Source organism: Ischnura elegans, chromosome 4 (assembly GCF_921293095.1).
Source record: "Ischnura elegans chromosome 4, ioIscEleg1.1, whole genome shotgun sequence".
In the NCBI taxonomy this organism is placed as follows: domain Eukaryota; kingdom Metazoa; phylum Arthropoda; class Insecta; order Odonata; family Coenagrionidae; genus Ischnura; species Ischnura elegans.
Genome location: NC_060249.1, coordinates 93521848 through 93549031, shown reverse-complemented (window position 1 = coordinate 93549031; position 27184 = coordinate 93521848). Strand labels below are relative to the sequence as shown.

The window sequence follows — 27184 nt, the reverse complement described above, 5'->3', positions numbered from 1 at the left end:
ACCACGCCTAACAAAACGTAAAATTATTTCGTGGGGAGTATCACGCAAATGGAATTCCTAAAAAGAGATCATATCCCACCAACTTCCCACGATGACAGACAAGTTTAACTTATACATGAGTGATTTAGCTTCTAATTATGTGGTAGGAGAAGTAAGTTTTCATTATACCGGCCACGTAATCACATATTTCAGTGCACCGGCTCGGCAAAATGAAAGCAATCTATCACAACCACCAGCGGGAGTATGTTCCAGGAATTCAACATGGAGGGTCACAAACAAGTACTATAGTAAAAACACAGCGTTAGATATAAATACTCAAAATCTTGATTTATTGAAATTAAATATGGAATATTTTCATCGATGGCGTTGAAACAAATTTAAATTCAGTAGTTCACTTTATGAAACTGTACATTGCTATAAAGGAAATAACATTACCATGCTCAAAATCTAACTAAACGGCAGAAGACACATACACTGACAAATTAATTACATTACTGAAACCACATCACAGTAAAAACCACACACACCACGAAGTAATAAAGCCATTAGGGTGTCGACACATAAATCACAGCTTCTCCTCATCGGCATTTAAAAAACTTATGCAGTTCATAAGAACGGATGTTGTCAGGTTAGATGACACAAAAAGAAGGCGAAAGAGCCAAGTGAGTCTGTCACTGTACTCTAGAGTCTATAAAATTATATACAAGCGTTCAAGCAGTCTCTTTCTTGAAAATGTGGCCATATTCAATAATCACGGCCATATTGTACTAAAACGTACATAAATAAAACTCCTCTGTCTCAGGAGGTAAAATAAAACCACTCGACATGAGATTTCACTCATCCACGAGCTGGCAGAAAAAACTTCATTCACAGAGTAGCAGCCTGTCGTCGAGACGAAGGCTACTTCTCGAAGTCCTCCAAGCCCAAAAATATTTTTAATCCCTGAAGGAAATTCAGTTCGGGAGCGTATCATAGAGGATATCCTTGGCTGACTGCGTCATTGTGTCTGGAAATTTGATGTCAAAGGCAACTAGAAGGTCGCCTTTCCGTGATGAATCCTTAGGAAAAGGAAGTCCCTTGCCGCGGAACCGCTTAACCGTAGTCGGCTTAATAATTTCCTTACTAAGGTTGAGAGATAGTTTCTCACTTGTCAGGGTTGGAACTTCAATCACCGTCCCACAAAGTGCCTGCAAAAGGAAGGCAAACATGGTCACATGAGTATTTCACGAACAGCTCTTATAATATGAATTCATTACTTAAGTCATTGAGAACAAGAGAAAAAACTATAGTCAGGGCATCCAGGTTGACTAGATGTAATGGATTTTCATTGCAATACATAGAGAATGGAAATTAAGACAGACAAAAACCCCTATTGACAACAACGCCCAAGATGCCTAGGCAACATTTCATACTTGATACTGCGGTATAATGCATGAAATAGCCTTAAAAACGCGCAAAACAATCTAAACAAGGGAATCGAGGACTGGCATATCTGCAAACATTTCTCAGCCGTGTGCACCTCCGAGGGACTTTTAACGATGGGGATCTGAGGCATAGTGCCTAAGACAGGCCCCCAACACTACATTGTTTCCCAATGTAGTGCGTTCCAGTACTTCATTATTGTTTATTCATTAATGCGCCCGTATGCTCAGAGGTAATCAGCATGCAGACCTAAGTTAAAGTTGCTTTTCGGTGCAAGAACATTTCCACCGCGGGAAAGAATCCTCGGCGCAAGTGCTTTCATGTGCTTACGAACAAAATGTCACCATAACGGCCTGACTAGAAAACAATTACAAAGGCTCATCGAGTTATGAAGCGATTGTGATCTATATCGGTACACACAAATGGCAGCATAAATTTCTAAGTCTAATAATAATCAAGCACCACCTAGAAAAAGTGAACGGCTGAAACCTTCCTACAAACGATCCATGTGCCAACATAGAAAAGTGAAAGCGACGTTACATTAAGAAGACACCGCAAATCCCTGGATGCAATACATCGAGGTCATCCTGGCAGCTCATGTGGAGCAATTAGCACGCCGACCCTTAAGGCGCAATCCAACACAAAAGAGAATGCTAATGAGGGTAACTAGTTATCCGAGCTTAACGGGATACAAAGAATGTTACAAATCAGTTGTCATGCCGGAAAATTCGTTACTCTTTACTACTACTGGTTATTTTAAGGGTGCTTACCTCTTTCAGGGATATTTTTGCAGTGTATCTGACGTCACTCCCTTCCCTCTTGAATAGCGGATGAGGCTTATCCCTGATGATAAAAACAATATCAGCAGGAATTTTAGAAGCACCCTGATCGCCTTCCTTCTGGAAAGTTATCCTGGTGCCAGCTTTCCACCCTGGTTTCACATTGATGGTAAGAACCTTGTCCTCTTTCTGCGGAGGGCCACCCTCAGGAGGGATGACACGACGCGATATCTTCATCTTCTTCGTGCATCCTCTGTACACGTCATCCAATGTGACGTACAAATCATGTTCAATTGTGGGATCTTGCACCATTCTATCCTTGCCTCCTCGTCCCCCACCGCCAGGACCAGGATGGAAATTAAATGAGTGGGAACGGAAGGCTCCTCCAGGACCAAAAGGCATTCCACCAGCACGTCCCATTCCCAGATTGCCAAACGGATTGTCCACATCCATGTCATCTTCATGGAAGAAAATATTGGCACCAGGGCCCCCAATGCCCCCGGGTCCACCGCCCCCGCCACCAAGATCGAAGAAATTCTGGAATGGGTTGTCGGACCCAAAGAACTGGGCGAATGTTGCTCTTGGGTCTCCATGGTAGGAGTAGGAGAATGTACCACCAGTGCCACCACCACCAGGCATCCCACCAGAACCGCCTGACATTCCCCCTTTCAACCCTTCCTCACCAAATTTATCATAAACGTCCCTCTTCTTCTTGTCACTCAACACTTCATAAGCCTCTGCCACCTCCTTGAACTTCTCCTCCGCTCCAGGACTCTTGTTCTTGTCAGGATGGTACTTGAGGGCAAGCTTTCGATATGCCTTCTTGATTTCATCGTCCGTTGCACCTTTAGCGATGCCCAGAGTTTTATAGTAGTCTCGCCCCATTGCTCAACCTGTGCAATATGAAGAAGATCGCAATTAACTCCCAACATGTCAAATCACGGAGAATTATCAACTACAGAAGAGTAACACTAAATCTAACTGAAAACCAATCCCATATCATTGAATACACAACGTCTTCAGCAAATGATGTCCTCAAATCCTTTTAGAACGGATAACAGACGTGACTGCTGATGTCACCAACGATAATGGTGATATTGACTGCTAAAAAGAATTTCATATACGTGTTTAACAATCTTACCTGAGATGTATTCAATAATCACTGGAATTCCACTATTACTGCACTTCCAAAAAGGATCAAACACTTCCCACGCAACACTCACTTCAAGCACAATCACCAACTGAACTGAACTCGGACCTGTGGAAGGGGTATGCATTTATACTCAACCTACGCTTCTGTAGCATTCCGGAAGTTTCTAGAAGCTGGCTCCCTTCCAGAACTTCAGAAATGAGAATAACCTCTTTCATGCCATCTAGCGGATGTAGTTGTAAGGTTTCAATTCACTGAGTCACAGTCAAAACAAATATAGAAAAGATGAAAACCCTGATGACGTATCGCATGGTAACGGAGTGGATCGAAGATTATAATTTTAATTGAAAAATCAAGTTGGAATCTTGGGAAGAGGAAATAATATGCTCTCTCATCGGTAATGTAATTTGTTAAAGGTCTCAATCAGGGAATAACTTGGCTTGTACGCCAGAGTATAAGATTAATTTACCAATTCTCCGCAAGGATTACGGAGGCGACAATTACACTACTACCACGGGGAGTGTTGGTGAAACTCAGGGACGCTTCTCGGTTTGAAACTCAAGAAAACGCTGAGGTGGTATACTGGTGGCACGATTATTATTAATTGTGAAATTGTCTAAGAAAAATGGAGGCAAGTGATCTCTAATAGTTTATCTAGATAACATATGTGATGGTAAACAAAAGCGATTGTTGGTATCAATTTTTTTCTTATCTTCTTGTAGCTTGAGCTCGTCAGCACATCCAATGCAAAACCTATTGGGACCTTAAAGAATGTGAGTGCTTAAATCTATTTATCAGTCGCGATAATCAATAGTTTGTCATCTGCTACTCTTACCGGTGATATTTGTGCGCCCGGTGTAATGCGGTTGAGAGTGGCATTGTTAATGAAAAGGTTTTACTTGAGAAAATTCTTTCAATCCGTAGCTCATTTCTTGCTTCTGCATTTTAATTTGTGTTTTATATTCCACTGAAAATTTTTTTGCACATCGAACTGAACCACACAAAGTTAAATGAATTGTCGACGGCACCTTATAGTCCTATAAGCAAGACTTGAAATGTATCTGTTTCAGATAAGTCCATCTACAACAGTGAAGGAGATTAAGAAGGAGATACACAAATTGAAGAAATCATACAAGCCAGATAGGTTAGAACTCCGTTTGGAAGCCAAAGGGAAAGGACTGAAGGATGACAGCACATTACAATCCTCTGGTGTTCAAGGTCGCATATATGTTAAAGATCTGGGTCCTCAAATTGGGTGGAAGACAGTATTTTTAGTGGAATATGCTGGTCCTTTGGTTGTTTACTTATGGATGTATCAAAGGCCGTGGTTATTCTATGGTGATGGAGCTCCCGAGAAACCAATGGCCCTCACAGCACAGTATGTTTTTTTTAAGTGTTTGGATGTATATGTCTTCTCTATATGTCAGTATTTTATTTGTAAATCATTTTACAGTATTGCTGCTGGTTGCTGGAGTTTTCACTACGCTAAGCGGCTGCTGGAAACATTATTTGTACACCGCTTTTCTCATGCCACTATGCCTCTGGCGAATCTCTTCCGTAATTCAGCATACTACTGGCTTTTCACTGCATACGTGGCTTACCACATTAACCACCCTCTCTACACATCCCCTTGTTCTAAGCAGATGTTTGGAGGTCTTGCAGCCTTTCTTGTAAGTCAAATATTCTACTTAAACTTTTCTTAAGACTGATTTTAGCATGTGTTCTGCAGTTCTGTGATTCTTTCTGTTCCTATTCTGAAATAACTGTAGGTGAAACAATGTAAAGTGAAGTCATACCTTACTATGTCCAATCAGTGGTACCATCTACGCCCGTCAAAAGCGAGACATATAATTTGATCTGCGTCACAGGTAGTTGTAATTCCAAGATATCACGTCGTGTCTCAATTATTGTCATGTCAACAGCCTATCGGTTCTACTATTCAAGGAAGTAGTTGAATGTGAACAGACTTCAAATATCCGGGAATATTTTGTTCCCATTGTCTGTGGACCTATACCAGTGCTATCCACATGACCGCTATTCCCTGTAATGTATTTATGTGAAGGACTAATTATTGTTATGCATGGATAATGTCTTTCAGTAATAGTAATTTTCGGAAGAAGTAAATAGGAAGTACATCACAGCTTAAGTGATTGCTCTAAATTTCATTAAATTTACCCACAGGATCAATTTTTGGGCTCTAATTAAAGCCCAGATTGAATGATTGTTAAAGTGTTACTTTGCCAAGTGTAACTCTCTTTGTGCTAACCATCTTCCTTGGCCGTTATTGAGAGAAATTCTGTGGGCAGTTAAATGAAATGTCAAACAATAAGAAAAAAAAAACATTTTGTACAGGGTTTCCACTCAACCGTGAAAACCTTAAAACCGTGAATTTCATCTACCGTGAAAAAAACCTGGAAATAGCCGTGAATTTTGCCATGAAACCTTAGTAATTTCTCAAACCTATTTGTAGAGCTACGATTGGCGGATTAAAAGAAAAATCTATCTTTCGATCATTATTCAAAGTGGAGTCACGTGCAGATACAGTCCGGACACATTTATCTACACCCGTGTATTCAAAGCGCAATTATTAATTGGTCCATGTACCAAGACAGCACATTGACCTTAAGCCTGCGATTGGAAGACATTAACTCTGTCAAAAAAATCAGGCACTTCTTCACTTCCCTGCCACCCTGCTCCCTCCATTTTCCCACTCACACCCTTTAGCCGGACCTGAATTTTGCTAATGATAGGTGACATCATAAGAGAGCACTTTCATTGCTGCGTTTGCATTCAAGGCATCAGTAGCGTTTGTTACATTTTTAGTTAGTTTAGTGCGGCCGATGATTGTTAGGTGATCAATATTTCTGCCTAAAATGCGTTATCAACACACCGTGAATTTGATGACATTTAGACCGTGAAAACCTGGAAAAAACCGTGAATTTTGCGATGTAGTTGGAGTAGGAAGCTATTTTTTTTTTAACATCGAGGTGCAGGTTTTACCTTATTTACAGTAAACTCCTAATCATTAGTGATTTGTTCACCTATGCATTAATTTCACCCTTCGATGTTTCCCACGATCTCCTTGAAAGATTAAATTGGAAGCAGAAACACCAGAATTATCACACTTAAATGCAAGGAAACATAAGACTTATTGTTTCCATCAGAATTCCTTTCGTAAAACGTAATTATTTTCTTTCTTTGGTGGCCTCGGTGGGGACAGGGTAAAGTCCTCACCTGCCAAACTTTCATAGGTTCAAGTCTCGCTCGGGCAGGTTGCCCCCACCCAGGACATGGATGTTTGTGCATGTGTAATTGTTAAATTGCTGAAAAACACTGATGTAAAGGCCAATATGCACTGTGTTCGTAGGTATGAGAATAAATAAATAAATACTTTCCAACAAGGAATGTGTCAAGTTTACTTCGACATCTGCGCTAGGAATGCAGATAAGAGCGAGTGGCCAAAAAAAAAAACCAGATTAATTTTAGAAAATTTATTCAATCAATAATCAGTCATAAATTAAGAAAATATTATATACAATCTTTAACCCTTTCACTGCTGTGGATGTATCTAGTACGTCCGCACGGCAGACTGCTGTGGACGTACTTTTTCTTCCTCCCTGCCATGCGGTCAGCACTTCGAAGGGTTGCTAATCCGCGGCCCTATCCTCAACCAGCTCACCCACGCAGGACCGTCTCCTCGACCCTACGAGCAGGCAGCCTACCTCCCGAAAAGTGACGGCTCTGACTGCAATTTGAAAATCAATCACTCAATACGATCATCAAAAACTTATTGTTTTCATCGCACTCCTGCCAATCATGCAATCAAGTACGTCTTTGAATCGTGTTTCTGCGATGAAAAATAACGGTTTTGTTAACTTTGCTAAAATGGCAATTTTTCCGGTTGTCCGCAGCCACGTTTCTAGAAAAGTTAACAAAATCGTTATTTTTCATCGTAGAAACACGGTTGAAAGACATGCTTGATTGGCAGGATTGGGATGAAAACAATCATTTTTTGATGATTGGATTGAGTGATTGATTTTCAAATTGCAGTCAGAGTGGTCCCTTTTCGGGAGGTAGGCCCCCCGCTGGTAGGGTCGAAGAGACGGTCCTGCTTGGGTGAGCTCGTCAAGGATAGGGCCGCGGATTAGCGACCCTTCGGAGGGTGTACCGCACCCATCCTGGAAGTACCTGCTCCATGGGCCCAGGAAACGCATTTTAACATTTTCGCCGCATGTGAGGAGTTGGTTTTCGGAGATTGAACAGCAGCGAAAGGGTTAAATGCATTTTTAATAATGCAATTGTGAAATTATTGTCTAGTCCTTGCTTGTAGTGGAAAAAACGCAAGAGAACAAGATAATTTCGATACTGGTATTGTCACCTCGACCACCCAAGATCAAATGGGAGGGGAAGTGGAAGTGAAGGTAGTTCAGTGGGGAATTGGAAGCAGAGAGGGAGTAGCAATCGGATAAGTCAAAGCAAGGTGATTGCCTGCTTAGAAATTTGCTGGAGTATAAGGAGCAGTGGCAATACTAGTACAACGACGTTATCGTCACCAAAAAGGTGTGTTTGGGTGATGAAAGCTCTCCATTAGTCCTTGATGCAATCTAAAATAACAGACTCTATGCATTAATAATAATATAGTGCCATAAAATTTAACAATGCATTTGTGGCATACTGGCCCTCCACACTTGTCCGAAATCTATAGGCTGATATATTGGCCTGCAGCAATAAGAATATTAAGTTCCCTAGCTTAAGCCACTAGTGTTTAATTTGTATGCTTTCTAATTATGCATCTAAAAACATAATATGGTGAGTAAATTTTTCAATTCAAATCAAAGGGAGAGGAAATTAAAGGATGGAACACATTTTGCAACATGGCAACTGTCCTTGGTGATTAGGAATGTTTAAAGCCGTAAATCAAGGATAAATGTGGGCTGCCTAGGAATTAAACTCAGAACCAGCTGAGGTTGCTGTTGCATGCTACCAGTTCCAACTTCGAGACCCATAGACTTAAGATTTATGTGCCATGATTATGGTAGGGATATATCCAAGAGAAAACTTAATAGACAATTATACTCGTCTACATATTTTGTGTTGTATTCCTATCACTTTCAACAGTCTTATTTTAGGCCGAATGAAAGTACATATATTCTAATTCATATTTAAGGTTTTTTTATTCGTTAATCTTAGAAAGCGGGCTAATGAATATTGAAGGTTACTGCCTTTTATGGGTGCTGGTATAGTCTAAACAAAACTCTTGCTGTGAAGCCTTCAGAGAAAATATCATTTTGGTAAATTATGGTACTAACAATATTTTATATTCCTTATAGTTTTGTGAACTTGGCAACTTGAGTATTCATTTGGCTCTAAGAAATTTGAGACCAGCTGGGACAACAGTTCGCAAGATTCCCACCGCTACAGGAAATCCTTTTACATGGCTTTTCAACTTTGTGTCCTGCCCTAACTATACCTATGAATTTGGATCTTGGGTATCATTCACTGTAATGACACAGTGTTTACCAGGTGTGTATGCCATTCTGGTTTAAATAAACTCCTTACAGGCTAGATAATTATTAGCCTTTATTGATAATCCTATGTTAATTGCTAGAGATAGGTAAGTTTTTCTTTGCTGGCAGTGTGAAAGACAATTGCATTCAGTGCCAATATTTTTCAGTAAGACCTTGGTGGTGATTTACATCCCAAACAAAGCTATTTTATTTACTGGTAATAAAATATTGGTTGTATTCATAAAAAAATTAAAAAATAACTCTTAAGAGGATTGGCATACTACATCCATTTTAAGAATAAAAAGCAGTGGTGACAATTTTGGGGGATCATATTCTATGAAGTCCTCTTTTGTTTGGAAGAGTGATAAAGCCATGGTAACAGCTTACTCTTTTAAAGTATTTCCTCCAATTCCCCCTCTCCTTCCTGTGCTGTACAATCCCTGCTACTATTTGAGAGTATTTACCAGTGATAATGTGATAATTTATGCTTAACATCGTTGCCTATTGCTGTTTCCCTTAGTACAGCATGTACTTGTGATTAGGTAGAAGGATCACTGATTTCAATTTGTCAAATGGAAGCTTCCATGAGACGAAGTTGCATTATTGTGTATTCTGTCTACAAATCCATGTCTATGAATGTCTATCAGTGTGAATCACCTTGTAGTGTGAAGTCAACAAAACTCCACAGAGGAAGGAGATATGTAGGTTTTTAAACCCCCGGCATGAATTCAAGATCCAGGTTTAAACCCCAATCAAGACATTTATTTCTCCTCGGTGGAATTTTTGTTCTGTACAAGCACTTGTGGATGACTTTATTGAGTTAGCTGGCTTGTCCACGGTTATTGACTTGAATAATTTCATAGGTGAAATTGTAATATTTGTAAGTTTTTGGCATGATGACTGTGGCACCCTGCACAAAAAATATGCAGCCTTTAAGCATTGTCCTCAAAAGTCACAAAAACTCCACAGAAGAAGATGCCTTGATACCTAAATGGTGAAACACCTGGCACGGATTCGGAAGAGTTGGGTGTGTATCCCAGTCAATTCACCCCTGTGGAATGTTCATGCTTTACATGCTATAGCAGGTGTGTTGTCGGCCAGTTTGTTGTTAGTGCCTTGAATAATTAATGACAAAAGTCATAAGGTCTTGATAATGATTGAAGCTCAGCTGCAACTTGAAATGGTATAATTAGCCCTATCGAGACAGTGGAGTTCTTTCTGTAGTATGACTGTTGGATTGAGCCCCAAATGGCACTTCCGTCCCCTCTATATGGAGCATTTTTGCAGGACATCCGTTAAGAAGGGACTCAGGAAATCGCACGTGCTCAGCTCCTGCGACCCCTCTCAGCAGCAGAAACGGCAAGTGAAACTGAACGAAAGTCAAAAGCAGTAAAATTTCAATAGTTTAGTTCCCAGGAGCGAAATGTAGAGAGGAAACGATATGGATTTAAAGCTGGGGAGTTAAACTCAGGGTCGAAATGAAATCTGAGTCATAACTACTTTCGGTTGAAACTAATTTGTGAAGTGAAGAAAGGGCTTGTTTTGGTGGATCGGGCTTATTTCAGTGCTCCATATGCATTTGATGACGTGGTATGACTTAGCGAGGGTGTGGGATGCATTTGGAGGACATCGATTGGCTGCAAACCGTGTTGGCATTGGGTTTTCCACCCCTCCTATTGTGGTATCATCGAACAACTCTCACCGGCCTGACTGTATGCTAGGAATCAAGGAGTATGGTTATCCTGCGGAATGCAACACTGAATCACATTTTTTGCTAAATCACGATTGTGACAAACTGATCTAGTTGGGTGCACGACGCATCTGGAGCTGAAAAAATAGCTCCGCAGTTCCCTGCGGTAAGGAAGAATGGGGTAAGTGCTGAACAGTTCTTAAATTAACACCGGATTCAATGATACTTTGTTCAGATTGTGCCCTAAGTGAAAATTCCTCTTTGCCACCCTGCTTAGCGTCAACCAAATTGAAAGGCACCAAATTCGAAATTTTTGAATGTTTGTGTCTCTGAAAGTTCATAAATCGAATGTGCGTTAGAAAAGGACTAACTGTAATTCCAATTTACAAGTGGTTATGAGTGGGTCACCATGACTCCACAGGAATGAAGCTTTTCATAGGATTTTTCATGTGTACTGAATATAGAACAATAATTGACGATCTTGGGCACAGTACACGAGAAGAACTTAAACGTGGTGTGATTATTAGAACTTAGCATAGTGTATATCCACCTGAATGCCATTGCTTATTCATGGAACTTAACAGTAAAGTATATTGTGTTACGGCCTGGACTGGGACTGAGGTTGTAATTTCGTAAAAACGAAAACGTCGTGATAACGTTTCTTTTACTATAGCTTGGATTGGCCTTTTCGTCAGGACCAAGGATTTGCTTCATAATTACAAGAACTTTGTAATAATGTTGTTCGTATTAACGAGTGTCTTCTGTATTTGTTTCAGTTCACTTGCTATCCTTGCTTTGCAGGGACTCTGCATTATCTCGGACTCTAAGGGTAGTTAGGCTCTCTCTTTTTGGAGATAAAGACCCTCCCAGCATCATTGGTTCACAGTCAACTTATGATTTGTCTAAATGTATTAGCTACATGGATAATTGTTTCTTGCTCTTAAATTGCAGACTTTTAATTGAATTCCTTGTATTTTTCTGTAATTTTAAATGAAGCTTTACCATCAATATTGTCGTGTACCAAACGACTCAGAAAAGGTGTGTAGCTCAGATGATCAGGGTCTTCATATCTCATAGGCGGTCACAGAAAAGAAGTACACACCCATTCTTAAGTAAAATCCATTTAATTCATATAAATGAAATACATAATAGAGGTTTTCGGCTTACTCGTCGAAGAACATGATGTTACAGGTGGTCAGGAGTAAACAAGGAGTCTCACGAAGGGTGCGTCCAAGATTTGGCGATCCAAGGCACCCAGGCGAATGTAGGATTTTTATTTCCAGGCCGGTGAACGGCAACCACCTTCCCGCTATCCCCTTGAACTTTGCATCCGCCTGGTCCCTGATATCCGGTAGCCTGCTACCTGATCCCTCTGCGGGTGCTGTGGTCCGCTTTTCACTCACCCTTGGGATGGAGGAGACGGAAAACTGGGGGTCGGTGGAAACCTACCTTCGATTTCCGTTAGTCTTGGGATTAGAAACCTTAATTGAATTGGGAGCCATTTTAGACATTCCTCGGTGGACCCTCCATTTGAGGGCTATCTGAGGGCATTTAATTGGTGGGCTTTCATCTCGTCTAACATTGTCCCCTCAAACGCAGATTTGAAGGCAGTAACTAATTCCTCCAATGTACCACGAAGAGTACCAGATTCAACATCATATGCTGGTAGGACTTAACACTGGTCTACGTTCAACAAAATTTCTTCAGCCAATATTTGGTCATTGGACGTGAGAATACGTCTTTTTCCTTGCTTTATGGAAGGCACAGCCCAAAGATGGTTGCAAGCCCTACCAGCGTATGATGTCGAATCTGGTTCTCTTCACGGTAGATGGGAAGAATTAGTAACTGCCTCCAAATCGGCATTTAGCGGGACAATGTCAGACGAGATGAAGGAGTTAGACTGGACTGGACTTAGTTTAGTTTTTTTAACCTCTAAGTTAAGTTTTCTGGAAGTTGAAAGTGGAACTTATGTGGTCATCAAGGCGGGTAGTGCCGACCGCATTTAAGGAAGATAGCAGAAATAATGGTTAAGATGGAGAAACTGCAAGGCGAGAATAAGAGGAAAAACTGTTGGTCCCTTAATGTGTGTCTGTATATTGGCAGTAGGATTAATTAAGGGAGTGTCGTGAAAGATACGACTGGAAAAGATGTAGAAAGCGACTGACTGAGGGAAAAGAAATGGTATTTGATTTAAGACCAATAGTAACCAGTCGGCTCACGACAATATTAATGGAAGTAATGCATCGATAATTTTAATGTTTCTCCTGAAATGGAGATATCAGTTAATTTTTACGGTTGAATCTCGTTTAACGATTCTAAATACTGCTCAAGAGAGAAAGAATTCAATTCTTAGTTTAAATTTTTTGAGAAAGCAAAGAATAATTAGTTTGCAAAATGCCTGAACATGCAATCGTATGACTGCGGCCCTTTACCACAAAGAGGGATATTGTAAGACGAGGGGTTCAGGCGTCTGCTCTCGAATTTCGAGGGTAAGGCCTGGCCCCCACTGCATTGGGTCCCTAAACTAAGACCATCATAAGTTGCTGCGACCATCACAGTAGGGGTAGTGCATGGTGCTGTATATATATGGCATTCGTTTGCTTGTGTAGGAAAATCTCTTACTGTTATTTCCAGCATTTGTCTTCCTGGTCAAGAAATCTACTGGCTGATATTTCTGGTGTTAGTAATAATGGGGTTATGAGTCAGTGAAACATTACCAAAGTGATGTATTAAATCATCTTTTAAACAGAGTTTCACAAAGTTCTGCCATCCACCATCATTTTTTCTAACCACTGATTAATATCAAAATTGAAGGGGAAAAGTATCAGTAAAAAAGAGAAAGAGTATCCTGCAGTATAATGGCTGCTTAAAACATTCATAAATTTTTCAAAGTGGAAGAAGTGTTCTACCCAAATCATCAGGCTATTTATTGCCTTAAGAAATATTCTGAGGTAGTCATTCAAATAGCCATAGTCAGAAAAGGGACAGTGGAAATGACTTTGAGATTCAGAAAATGCTAGGTGGAATGAGCATATCATTGATGCCTGAAAAGCTATCACTCAGAGGGACAGAAAAAATAATTCTTTGATTCATTCTAAAGCAATTTAGTGATTATTTCATTCTGCATGAACTATGACTTGTTTTATCTATAAAGTAATGATGGCTAAGGAAAAATTATTACTATTTTTTTAAGGATGGTAAATTGTATAGATGGCACAGGAACACAGACTTGTGAAAATTATTTATGTACCCTAGCTCGTGAAAAAATGTTAAACATTGGTTATTATGAATTTACATTTACTAGAAGTGAAAAACTGGTAAATTTTACATGGCATTTTTTTTTTTCAGCGGGCATCTTTGCCCTTGCTGGAATGTATCAGATGACTGTGTGGGCCCTTGGCAAACATCGAGCATACAAAAAGGAATTTCCCAACTATCCCAGGAGCAGGAAGTCCATCATTCCTTTCCTTCTCTAAGTATTCCAAAAATATTTCGGTTTGCCATCAACAACTGATTGAAAAACGAAATTCTAACAAATGCAGTGGAATGTCTTTCAATCAATGTGGATTTTTTAAGTTTCAATTTGAGCATCTGATCAATTGTTATAAACAAGCAGCCATTAATGTTTAGTGGTGCGCCATATTGTTGTTTTGCAAGTATTTGGTTTAATAGGACATTATAATACCTGTATTCAATTTTTCGTTGTTTCCAGTGACATCAAAATATTTGATTTGTATGACTTTAGGGAAAAAGGTGGTGCTTGGCTAATATGGTGTTGGACCACATGAGGGCTTGTACTTCCAAGTAATCTCATCCAAAATATGGCACATTCCTGAAATTGCCTCTGCTCAATTTTGGTTATTGCATTAGGTTTTACTAAGACTGGTTACAAAATATTTTATTTTATTGTTATCCTCCTATTTAGGAGTTGTTTTACATTTATATCAAAGGTTATAATTTCATTAAATAGTTGGTTTTTACCTCAGCACTGAAGAAAATTATTTTAAATACCTTCCTCCCTTAAGAAGTAGATGAAGATCTCCCTGGTTTTGCTGCAACCTGCTCAAAATGGCTCAGTTTGGATGACGTTCGATCCAATTCTTCTTTCTGGACTTCAATGATCTGTTCTAAGTGCTGAAATTATATTTACTACCATTACCTCCATGCTCGTATGGATGACTCAAATTCTATATTTATCTAAATCATGCTAGCGGTAGTGGGATAATGAACAGTTTTCATTACAATTTAACAGTAATGACATTGCACACTGAGCACTAGGAAAGTTTTTAAATGGCAAAAGAAAAATTACCCATTAAAAAAATAAAAAATACCTAATATTTTATCTGGCTTGTATTTATACCTTATGGGTTGCAAAATTAAACTAAGTACTGTATATGTCTGAATATAGTCCCCCCTTTTTTTTCAAAAAATGCCCATGGTAAAAGTAAAGGGGGAAACTATATTCAAAAACATTTTTTTTTAACTTTTCCCGAAACTAAAGCCTCAAAATCAGGGGGGGGGGACTATATTCGGAGGAATACGGTAACTATGCTAATAGGGTGGTTTCCTATTATTTTTTTATTGCCTTAATCGAAAGATTATTACTCCTGGAGTACGTATCTCACGCTTTTAGATTTTTAAATGATAATATCTATTTTTCGCGATTAAATGAAAAGTGAAAATTTTCAAGCGCGCAAAAACGCGACGCGTTAGTAGGAATGATGGGAAATCTCTCCGTACGTCATATTTCTGGTTCCCCCTCCGCCCGGTGAGGTGACCTTGAGGCGAGGCTTAGCGCTGATACGTCGCAGGCTGCCAGCGGGTAGCCTAGTGCCCTGCCGCCTGGTAGCGCTTGGCTTAAATAAGGATTATTAATACCTTATCAAACGAGGAAAACTTTCAGACCTTAGCCAGTTTGAATAAGTGATTATTAAGACATGTTTCCCTGAGCTCTGCGCCTCATGCATGCATTGGTAACCTCAGACGACGTATAACTCCTATCTTCTCCTATAGAAACTAGGTCCCTGTGACGTCACGTGGAGTGGCATCGCATGGGCGCCAATCTGGCCCTTTTCAAATGAGGATAAAAATGGACCATTGCCATTCGTCTACACCGGCATTTATAAAACGAAATAATTTGTATATTATGAATACACTAATGGTGGGTAACGAATCGCAATTATTGCCTTTCGTTTTCTTTGATGAAGGAAACTACCCTATTGTCATCCAAATCAGAGAATTCCTTTCACTACAGTCTGACCAAAGGTAATTAGATCAACTTTCACCTCCAACAGGTCCTCCCCAGCATGTTGAAGGGAAAACCTTCACAACAACTCAGAGTTGAAGTTATCACATTACGCTTTTTTTTTTAAATTCTTCTATGTTTACTGCTTTTCACTAATTAAAACTATGTGGTTGATTAAATATTTTCATGCAATGCCTCACAAATACCTTTGGAAATTTTTTCCCTGTAATGGAGTAGTTAAAACACATCAGCACCATTTGTAAATGATGGTGATATCACTTTTTGGACAGCCAGGCTGACTGGATTGGGTGCTTTCCATTCATGCCTCTTGTGTCGACTCACAGAAACTGTTGATAACTCTCCAATTCCTGCACGTAATCGTTTATTGACCTCTGGCACAACAGTCGGCGACACACAGAATGGAACACTAAAACCGCAATGCAAGTCGACTTATGTTGACGTGTGTTGATGAATGGAAAGCACCCATTGTGACACAAGCTGGAATACATGATTTTTTCGGCCACCCTGAAAATTTGGTTCTTGAAAGAAAGATCACCACCCTGCCAACAAAACGCTAAGGGTGTATTGTTCCCCTAAGTACCAACACACATGAAAATTCACAAAATAAGTTTTAGTGACTGTTCCAACTAGGAAAAGATGAATGAGAATATGGCTGCATTCAGAGCGAAGAGATGACCTGTTTGGCAATATGAGTGATACAACTGTTCTCGTTGTTTTTATAGATAGGGATCACTTTAAGGCAAAATACAACAGGCATATTGTATGAATCTTCCCAAAGAGATGGAACTACTATCGGCAGAAACTTAATGCCACAGGATACAAACTGCATCGCACATTTCCCAAAATCTGCTTTCCCTCTCCCATTAACCCTTAAGACTTCCCTTATGACACTTTTCTCCCCTCTAAGACCACTCAACAGGCCCCAGACATCCCAGATGATGGCTCGCACTAGTTTCATGACACCAGTTTTGAAGGAAAATATAAACTTGAATGAAAACATGATTCAAATTAGAATTAAATCCGGCAGTGAAGGGACCAGCTTAAAGGAAATTCACACAATATCTAGAGTAAATAATTTACAATTGACATGCAATCATAGAGAGACATAAGGGCAGAGCTTGCTGAAATATCAGCAATGCAAGTCAAAATCCTACTCCTCTAGCCACGAGAATTTTGACAATGCAATACGAGGAAAGGTTAACCCTTAGGTGCACGCACCTACAAGTATAGCACCAGTGCACGCTTGCGGCTTTTTTGCCGCACTTTTACATTTTTGATTTTCCCTAACATACATTCAAATTTGAGGGTGTTTTAACGTATTTGGGTAACTTTTAATAAATAAAAGCACTTTAAACATTTTTTCCATTCATTTATAAACAAAAATACCGCATAATTATATGCAAATTTCTTGATAAATACTTAGAGTAATTTTTCTAAAGGAATTGCAGACGATAATCTATACATTATCAAGTCAAAAAACACACACAAAAAAAGGAAATGGATATGCCAAAATGTTAATGCAATCATTAAAATTATAAAAATATCAAACTGTATAAATAAAATTAATTTTTTCATCCTTATTGACCATCACTGTCTCTGTAATGACATTCATGACATTTTTTGATGCAGGTGGAATAAAAAGCGTTCATAACTAATTTTTCGGTCTCTAGTAAAGTGTAAATAATGCATTTTTACACCAATGTAATTCATATTTAGGTACGAAGATGACATTTTTAAATTACGACTTGTGGTTTGAGGTTGAGATAAATTTTACAAATAATAATAATAGCAAAATAATAATGCAGATGCTCACAAAAAATATAATAAATACAAAACAACATATTAACATATTATTGAAATAAGAATTTTGCTTCCAAGTTTTACGGTAGCGACAGATTATCAGAAGTTCCTTAGTATCGTGTGACCGCCATCTAGCGGCATATCACACAAAGTTGTCGTCGTTCTCACTTTGTAAGATTCTAATGCAATAGTTGGTCGTCACATTGACGCAAACATATGTTCTTGGTAGAGGGAAAAGTACAGAAATAGAATACCAAAGTGTACCACCAGTGATCCATGCACAATAAACGTGCTATTTCGAATTTTTGAAAAATGCGGCAAAATCCGCGCTTAGCGTGCACCTAAGGGTTAAAGGTGCAAAGAGATGTCAAGGATGGACATGTATGGCTTCATAAAAAATCTTAATAGAGCAATGGGTCAACAGGCTACTTTGATGCTACAATTACACAAGACGATTAAAGAGTAGATTTAGAGATACATTTTTTTCTGAAAAGTAATAATGTTGTATGAGTAATTCTTATAAAAAAATTCAATCACTTTTACTTGATTAATGGACATAATTGTCATAAGAGTACATAAGGAAGACAAAATAAATCAACGTACATCTAAACTACACTCGGGACTGAGGATGCTAAATTTTTCATAGGAAATTAGTGATTTGAGAAAAATTGGAAAATAGATACCCAACAAGCAAAGCAAATAAAATTTCCTAGTCAATATAGAAGCATTGAGTAGGAATAATTACTATTTATAGTTTTTTCTTTAACTATGCACATAATTTCTTCCTACTGATAAGGGGCCATCTGGGGTCTATGGGGGCCCTTTTTACCAGGGGATGCAAAGGGCCTCCCCCGAAATTTTTTTAGGAAATTGCGTGGATGAAAATGGATTTTGGTGCTATTCTGGTTCCTAAAAACTTCATAATAGATAAATCAAAATTGCAATTTTGTAAGAAAAATACTATGAAAAGTGAGCATTTCTCAGCTTACAAAGTTAAAAATATATTATGGTTTTATTATCTATTTCATGAATTTTTTCCTTGAAACTGCACTGAAGTCTAAAAAACCTATAATTTAATCTTTTTGACTAACCCTTTCCAAAAGCATCAGGTTCTCTCTTATTTTCTGACACCTCTATTTATTTTTACCTAATATTTTTACACTGAGTATGTTGTAAATTAAGGAACTATTTAGGTATAACGTAGAATTTTATCGTAGCAAAAAACTTTGGTTTAAGGAATCTGAGTCTTCTTCCTGTAACACCTTTCATGACATGTGTGAGCAATGTGGGGCCCCCCCTAAGCTCGGGGCCTTCGGCGATCGCTGATGTGGCCAGACCGCCCCTGATACACACTGCTTTACATACATATATCCAACTTCAACCTATGATAATCCAAATACAATTAATATAATGCCCATATGTACATTGTCATTCATACTACTAACCTCAATTCTCTTAGCGTAGGACTCATGTATTTCCTCATTTGTCGTAAGAGCTGCCTTGAACTTCATTTGTGCCTCATTTATACTTTCACTCTTTCCAGTCAAACCAACAATGGTTTCTATTTCTTGTATATGTTTTAGGGCTGCCTTCAACTCAAACTGCATCTTATTCATTTCTGTGATCAATGCTGAGTTTTCCTGTAGGATTATTTTATCCATAAAAAAGACTTGCATAGATACAACAAATTTTCAACTGAATCATTGCCAAAATTACAATGTTTGATTTGTTTCCTGAATTTAATTTTTTGAACTTCATCACTCAAAAGCAGAAAATTAAACTAATGACTCTTTAAATCCGCAGTAGTGTTACATACTTCATGGAGAAAAATGCAGGATTTTTCAACTAAACTTACTTTTTTATAGAATAGCAATTAAACTTTCATAAAATAAATTTGATAAAACCGGAAAAATGATGACAAGGTAAGAGGTTTCCCAGCTAGCTCAGACCAGAAAACCTCCCCTCCTCATACATATGCCCTCTAAATGTAACCATCAAACAGCTTCCTTTAAAAAGGAGGTCCTCTGTATGCATAGTGGAGGTCGAGTATAAGCGCAAAAGCGGCAGTCTGAGTTCATACTCCATGGCATTCAATTTGCCTCCTTCAAAATTTCTTTATAAAAATATCTGAATAATACAGAAGAAAAAAATAAAAACGATAACTAGTGCTAAGAAAAAAAAACACTCTCTCAACACATCACTCCTGAACACTGTCTACTGGATTTATGTTCAAAAAGATGGTAGACTCATGAAAAAACTTAGATGATGATAAAATATGGTAGACTCATATTTAAAACTTGCGTTAAAACTGAATGAGCTCATGAATTTGAAGTTATTTAAATATTTCATTCCATGCTCCACACTCACTCCAACAAGATGAAAATGATTCCTCCTGCTCCTTTCAGTTTCTTTTTGCAACTGGCTTCTCAAAGTAGCGATCGTTCTCTCAAGGTGTTCACGTTGTCGCTGAAATTCAATTGAAGCTCCTTCATCTTCTTCTTTGGCCTTAATGATAGCTTTATCTTTATTATACTTCATATTCAGTTGCTGAAAAAAAAGAATTGGAATTTTCCCTTTTAAAGCCATGTTTTCAATCAAAAGGTTAATAAGGGCTTCATGAACATATAAACATAAATTTCACTATAAGTGTATAGCAATGTCATAGGGGATTAAAGTACTTGAAATAGCAATCATTTGAGTTGGCTAAAAGCACCAAATTCATGGAAATGTGAAAACCATCAGCCAATGGGAACGTTTGGAATGCATTTCTGTAGTTGAAATAATAACTACATGGAAATGTTGTGCATGATAGGAGGTATGCCCTCCCCAGAGACTTATATGATAGTATTAAAGGACAATATGAATTATCTGTGTATATAGTAACTGCAGCAAATACATGCTATTCATTCAAAGGGTCTAGTAGGTTAAGGTGATGAAAAGTGCTCCCAGGTATTTTGAAAAATAAATAATATACACTTGTACCAGCATATTGTAACCAAAATTGGTACCTATGGCAATCGAAGTTATCCTTACTAGAAATCGGCATTCATTTCTCGCTTCAATTGTAATTTGACCATAAGATGACTCTTTTCAGCTACTTTTTACTCATTTATTGTGAATTTTTGTAAATTTTGCAAGATGCACGTCTTTGAAAAAAAAATTATTTGGTTTGATCTGAAGAGCAAGTCCCTGATTTACACAACATAACAAAATCTTGCGCTGTAAAACATATTACTGGCATTGAAAAATAATTTTTGAGGTGCTTCAGTGGTTTTAGATAGTGGTGGCCATCAGTGGCTGGCATTTTCCTCCCAATCATAGCCTCCGCTGGTTGCTACTTGTAACTCAACCAATCCACCTGATGCCACTACTCTTTAGCACAGCCTATTATCGCCACAAAAAAGGTAGAATGCTGAACTATAAGGATTTATATAAAATCCTGAAGACTAACATTAAAATAGGGAAGCAAAAACTAATCAAGGTGGATGAATTCGGTTATTTGGGAAGCAAGATAACTAGTGACGGGAGAAGTAAGAAAGAAATTATCAGCAGAATAGCCCAGGCGAAGAGAGCATTCCACCAAAAGAGAGACCTGCTTACAGCGGGAAACTTAAATATGGAAGTAAAGAAACAATTTATAAGAACCTACATTTGGAGTACATATGCTCCTATAAGGAAGTGAGGCATGGACAATGACCGCAGCGGAGAAAACAATGATAGAGGCCTTTGAAATGTGGTGCTACAGAAGAATGATGAAAATCAAATGGATTGACCGAGTTAGTAACGAGGAAGTCCTAAGAAGAGTGGGAGAGAAGAGAAGCCTCATGAAAACCCTAACAAGAAGACGGAACAACCTTATAGGCCACATCTTGAGACATGATGGCCTGATGAAGACAATCGTCGAAGGACAGGTGGAAGGCAAGAATGGAAAAGGAAATCCTCAAACAAAATATGGATCAATGGAACAAGAGAAGAAGGATGTGAAAGAGAAGAAATACGTAGGTGTGAAAAGATAAGCTGATAGGAGAACTGAGTGGAGAGTTGCGTCAAACCAATCCTAGGATTGTTGACCAGTGATGATGATAAAATCCTGCCAAAGCTACATAGGGTCGTGTCAAGTATAGTTTTACTCATTGTTTATTCAACTACAACTATAAATCATTAAACAATGTTTAAAGGTAAACTTATGGTTTCTACGGCCGAAAGAGCTTCAGTGAGTGAAGAAGAGCACGCGAAAAACTATGAGAACGGCAAAATGGCCATCTTCTTCATCTCGTCACGGGCAAAATATTTGATTGGTGCACTTCATTGTATTTTTATTGAGATAACGACATTTTCGCATTATGAATAGCTTTTTAAAATTAAATTTTACCCTTTCTATTATTTTTAAATGGCCAAAAAGTAGATTTAAATTTCTGAGGTGTGGAAAAGAAAATGAATATCGCAGTTAGATATGCTACATGTAAAATATATTTCTAAACTTTCCATGCAAGGATATGTTAATACATATTGTTCCTTTTCATTGTTTAGTGTTACATCTACTGTTCAGTATGTTACATTTTTATGATTCACTTAACTTCCATGACGTGTCCTATATCTATATTCTGTGGCTCACTGTAATACATATATGATCTTTTGGACAAATAAAATTATTATTATTATTATTATTAAAATAAACCCAAAAAGACAAAAATCATCATTTTGGTTGAGTGCATTGGCGCGGAGCTGAGCTCGCATGAATATCATGCTTTTGTTGCAAATATGTCACTAACATCTTGTGGTGGTAGGGGGCCCCCAGAAAATATCAGGAAATTCATGCCTGTAAATGGATTTTGACACTATTCAGGCTCTTTAAAACTAGATTAAAGTTAATAAAAAAATAGCAATTTCATAAGAAAAATTAATATGAAAAGTGAGAATTTCACAGTTAATAAAGTTTAGTAACTTAACATGGTTTTATCACCTATTTTGAGAATTTGTTCCATGAAAATGCACCGCAATCTAAAAAAATAACCTTTTCGAATAATCCTTTCAAAAAAGCATCAGGTTATCTTTGATCTTCTGACAGCTTTATTTTATTTCTTTTTCCAGCATTTATATCAACTCACCAACCTGTCTGTTTGTTTGTCTGTTTGTCTGGTACAAATCTTGTAACTCAAATTTGACTCACTTCCTGTGAAGCAAAAACGCTGAAATTTTGCAACTTCTTCATTTCCGATGACAATACATGAAAATATAACTTTTTCTCTCCAACCCCCCTTGAACCACCCCCCAGTCAATCTATAGCCCCCCAAAACATGTTTTTGATCTAAGAAGTTCCAAATGGTCGATTTTCGTGTTTTGCGACCACAGTAAAAGTTATCCACTTTAAGCATATCCACATAGTAGGCATTTAAAAGTATAGGGGTGGCATTTTGAAACATAGGGGGCTTACCATTCACTGAAAATTTAATAAATATAGTGACTTTTTTAATACGTCACTTTTGGTTTTTCGGGGTCACTGAGTTTTTTTGCTTTGTGTCATATATAAACGTTGCTCATCCCCTGTAATCTAAATATAAAGGCTGGTTTTAAAAAAAAATTTTTTATAAGAGCTTATTTAAATTATCTTTTCATACCAAGACTATAGTAAACAAAGCAAATAATGAAAACGAAGAATTTTATAATGAAAAAAAAACATTGGTTCAAGTATTCTGAGTCCTTTTTTTGTTGCACCTTTCATATACACTTTATGATAGACGTAAGCATTGTGGGACACCCCTAAGGTCGGAGCCCTTGGTAATTGCCCATCACCCAACCTAGCCAGACTGCCTCTGCTGGCATCAGGTAATCAGTCAATGGCCAAACCCATTAACTACAGCTCAGTAACAGTGGTCAAATTTACCAAATAATGGATTAAATTCATTTTCATCCTTTTGTATCTAATAATGGATGTCTAATGAGTCCAAAAACAAATGCCAGCTAATAAGAAAGACAAATGATAGTAATTATGTACCTTCACCAATTCTTTGAGTTTTTTCGGATTATGAATAAATCCTGATGCATTATATATGTCACACTGCATTCGCTGACAATATGTGTTCAATGTATGAGCATGAATATTTCTATTTTTTAGCTCTGCTTCCATTCCAGCCAACTTCTCATTGTAATACTTCATCTTCAATTCAAAAATTTCATTTTTATTCTGTAGTACTCCCAGTTCCCTCTCCATCTGAAAGTAAAATGAGTTTAACAAATGATAGAAAAAAAACTGATGCACCTGTTGCATGGGTACTTCCTTGAAGCATCTAATCCTGCATTACTAACCGCTCAAGGTCATGCATGAGGTAAGCCTTTTTAAGATGTACATTGGAGCGAGACTATGGTGAGAGATGAATCAACATGCCAAAAATTAAACTGAATGCTAACATTAGAACATTTTACAAAAACTACTCACTGTGTTTCCTAACTTACATCTTGTATTTGCTCCTTCCTCTCCTTAATTTCCCTCTCTCGCGGCTCCTTCTGATTCTTCAATTCAGTTATCTTAAAATTTAATACATATTTGAATTTTTCCAACTCTTGATTTCTCCTTTTCAATTCAAAAATTCTTGTTTCCTGTACAAAGTTGAAGAGTAAACTTCATCAATCACAAATTTCTGGATTTTACCACCTGAAAGTGACCTTGGAAGTGATAGAAATCATTTTTTTTAAATGCAGCCAAAAGGGTCCTATCATTTCGTTGCCAGAGAGATTAGGATGATGAAACCCTGATCCAAGCCCTGAGAACAGGAGATCTATTAGAGAAAAGGAAAAATAAGTTAATGAATATAACAAGACCCCTAGGTCCTAAAAGGCCAGTTTCATCTTGAGAGAAATAAAGCACCTCTTAATAGTTTGCGCATTAAATTGGTGACAAATGAAAGAGAAGAGTGTTATAAGACCTGCAGTGGTAAAATAAGTATCATTAGATAATTCAAAATAATAAATGTGATAACTAATTGAAATTAAAGATTTATGATTCATCTCGAAACATACTGTAGTGTATTTGATCTTTAAAAAAATTGGACTTTTTCTTAATTCCATCACAGGGTGCTTGAGATTGGATGACGCACTATCAGTGAGAATCTAAGCCCTCTGCTAATGCCCCATTAATAACTATACGAAAGGCATTTTTCATAAACAAGGACCCCAGTTAATTTTGTAACGATACAGCAGGCTTTCTGTGGATATGCTATGTGTTTTGGACATACAGGGGGCCTATTCCATGTTCATTCATTGCTAAATAGGGCAACCAGGAATTTATCTGAAGATGCAAACCCTCATTTATGGCTCACATTTCTGGTAAAAAGGAGTGTCTCTTAACTGAATTTATGTGGTAGTTATCAGTCATACTTACCTTCAGGTGAACACTTGTATCTCTTTCTTGAATTTCCTTCTTCAAGTCAGTAATATCTTTTTCAAGTCCATGAATGGCTTGTTTGTATTTGTGCTGCTCACCTTGCAATGTTTGTACTTGGTTAACTAACTCATCGATTTCTTTCTGTGAACTGAAAATATACACAAAAAATGGTGGTTTTATTGTATTTTGACAGATCCAATCATTTACACAAACTTAAGTTGGCATGATAAATCTCCAAAAGCAATTACAAAATAAGCTACTGATTAACCAAAAATATCTGAATGAGATGCTGAGGCATGTTTTTATTTCTTAGCTGTGTTATTCCACAAAATAATTTTTAACAGATAACACTTCATTGTAGAATTCTGCACAATAAACTCCAGACATGAAAAAAAATTGGCAGGTGAAAATACTGACCTTTGAATCTATTTGTTTGTTTTGGAAAAATTGAAATGAGAGCAAAGTTCATTTTCATTACCCTTTATTATGCCAGATTTAGCCATAATGACAGCTATTTTTGGTATATGATCGAAAATTACAATTTAAAATGCTTTTTTAACTTGTGGTCTACTTTTCAGTTATTGCGAGTGCAATACATTCATATTGGTTGAGCCCTTTCTGGAAAAGGGGGCTTGATGGTTGTTTTAATCACTTGCCTTTCTCATCATATCTCAATGGAAAATAGATTGTAAGCATATGTCCTTTGTACATACCTAATTAATCTTTTCTTCATTGCAGCCATTTCCCCTCTCAAATGCATACTGTTGTCACGCTCTTCCTTGAGGAGACGCTCATATTTTGTTTTTAATTCTACCATTTCACGGTCCACATCATCTTCAATTTGAGATTTGATTTCTTCATGCTCCTTTGCCCGACAAAGGGCTTGCTTATGCAGCTTTTATTTTATCAAAGAATATTTCACAGATCAGTAACAGAACACCATTTCCAATAAAAAATTTAATTAGAGAATAAAGCGATGTTAATTCAAATATGCAGTGAGATGGTATTCTGATGAACAGTGAAAATATATTTCATCTACATCTACATAATACCCCGCAAGCCGCCTAAGAGGTGTGTGGCAGGGGGTGTTAGGACACCATCCGTTTACGGCTAAAAAAAAATGAAGTGCTCTAACAAAGTTGGGACTAGCATTTAAATAAAGTCCTTTATGGTTCGGGGGGAAAAACGAATTCGCACATCTATCCGTTCGGCAAAACATCTCTCTTAATTTATCACTTCTATCGGACCTGGAAATATAGTGTGGCTCTAATATTATGTTCTTGCGTCGCTCTTAAAGATATCTATTCTCAATTGTTCAAGCAATCTAAGCCTAGCGCGCAGCCTCCAATTCTCCAGCGGCTCCTGCCTAATTCGCTTAACATCTGGGTAACACTGTCTGTATGCCCGTAGCAGTTTTTGACGAAACACGCAGCCTTCCTTTGTATTTTATCCAGTTCGCGGATAAAGTCTTTCTGCACCGGATCCCATACGCTCGCTGCATATTCAAGGTGCGGATGGACGAGAGCAAACAAAATAGCACCTTTCTTTTACTTTCTCATTCGAAAATCTTTCCACAATACGCTTGACAAATCCTAATTTCTTCAGGGCTATGCCGCAAATTTTCTTTATATGTGTTCCCCACGCGAGGTTCGAGGTTATCGTAACTCCTAGGTGCTTCACTTCGTCTGTTGCCTTTATGTTAACATCATTCACTGCATAAACATGGTTAGAGTTGGACGAATTCCGCAAGAAATGTACCGTCATGCATTTGCTCAGATTAAGTTCGAGTCCCCACTCTTGGCTCCACAAATGAATGTTGTTTAAGTCCGATGATAGAATTTCATAGCCAGAGTGATCACTAATGTCGCGATAGATGACAGCGTCGTCAGCAAATAAACGTATTTTACTGCTAATGCAAGAGCAGAGATCATTAATGTATACATATAATGAACAACAGGGGGCCGATTACACTTCCTTGTGGAACACCTGATGTAACTTTTACTACATCAGAGCTAATTCCGTCAAGAACTACTTTTTGTTTACAATCACTGAGAAAGTTTCCAGTTTACAACTGTTTCATTTAATCCGCATGACTGTAATTTGTATAAAAGTTTGTTGTGAGGTACAGTGTCGAAAGCTTTCTTAAAATCTAGAAATAGTGCGTCAACTTATCTTTTCGATTCACCAGA

General features: G+C 37.9%; 3 protein-coding genes across 5 annotated transcripts in view; 1 reads left to right on the top strand and 2 right to left on the bottom strand.

The window, feature by feature from the left end:
- Positions 1-301: 301 nt before the first annotated feature.
- Positions 302-3494, bottom strand: LOC124157786 (dnaJ protein homolog 1). The gene is made up of 3 exons (XM_046532800.1): positions 3343-3494; positions 2193-3094; positions 302-1187 (listed from the first exon to the last, which is right to left on the bottom strand). The coding sequence occupies exons 2-3, from the start codon at positions 3084-3086 to the stop codon at positions 954-956; spliced, it is 1128 nt and encodes a 375-aa protein (XP_046388756.1). The 5' UTR covers positions 3087-3094; positions 3343-3494; the 3' UTR covers positions 302-953.
- Positions 3495-3650: 156 nt separating this feature from the next.
- LOC124157787 (very-long-chain enoyl-CoA reductase) lies at positions 3651-14533 on the top strand. The gene is made up of 7 exons (XM_046532801.1): positions 3651-3748; positions 3835-3982; positions 4074-4124; positions 4422-4729; positions 4805-5021; positions 8682-8874; positions 13897-14533. Exons 2-7 carry the CDS (start codon positions 3977-3979, stop codon positions 14022-14024), a joined length of 903 nt encoding a protein of 300 aa, XP_046388757.1. The 5' UTR covers positions 3651-3748; positions 3835-3976; the 3' UTR covers positions 14025-14533.
- Positions 11654-27184, bottom strand: part of LOC124157784 (cilia- and flagella-associated protein 57) — a 49257-nt gene continuing 33726 nt past the window's right edge. Inside the window, exons 14-21 of one of the 3 annotated variants that reach the window (XM_046532798.1) lie at positions 25709-25890; positions 24993-25143; positions 24068-24211; positions 23610-23825; positions 19982-20161; positions 19060-19254; positions 14560-14682; positions 11654-11952 (exon numbers count right to left, since the gene is read on the bottom strand). In XM_046532798.1, the coding sequence (XP_046388754.1) occupies positions 14569-14682; positions 19060-19254; positions 19982-20161; positions 23610-23825; positions 24068-24211; positions 24993-25143; positions 25709-25890 (1182 nt within the window). In that variant the 3' untranslated portion in view covers positions 11654-11952; positions 14560-14568. Of the gene's footprint in view, positions 11953-14259; positions 14683-19059; positions 19255-19981; positions 20162-23609; positions 23826-24050; positions 24212-24992; positions 25144-25708; positions 25891-27184 lie in introns of those variants that run through there. The other 2 variants (XM_046532797.1, XM_046532799.1) reach the window with 2 other exon arrangements.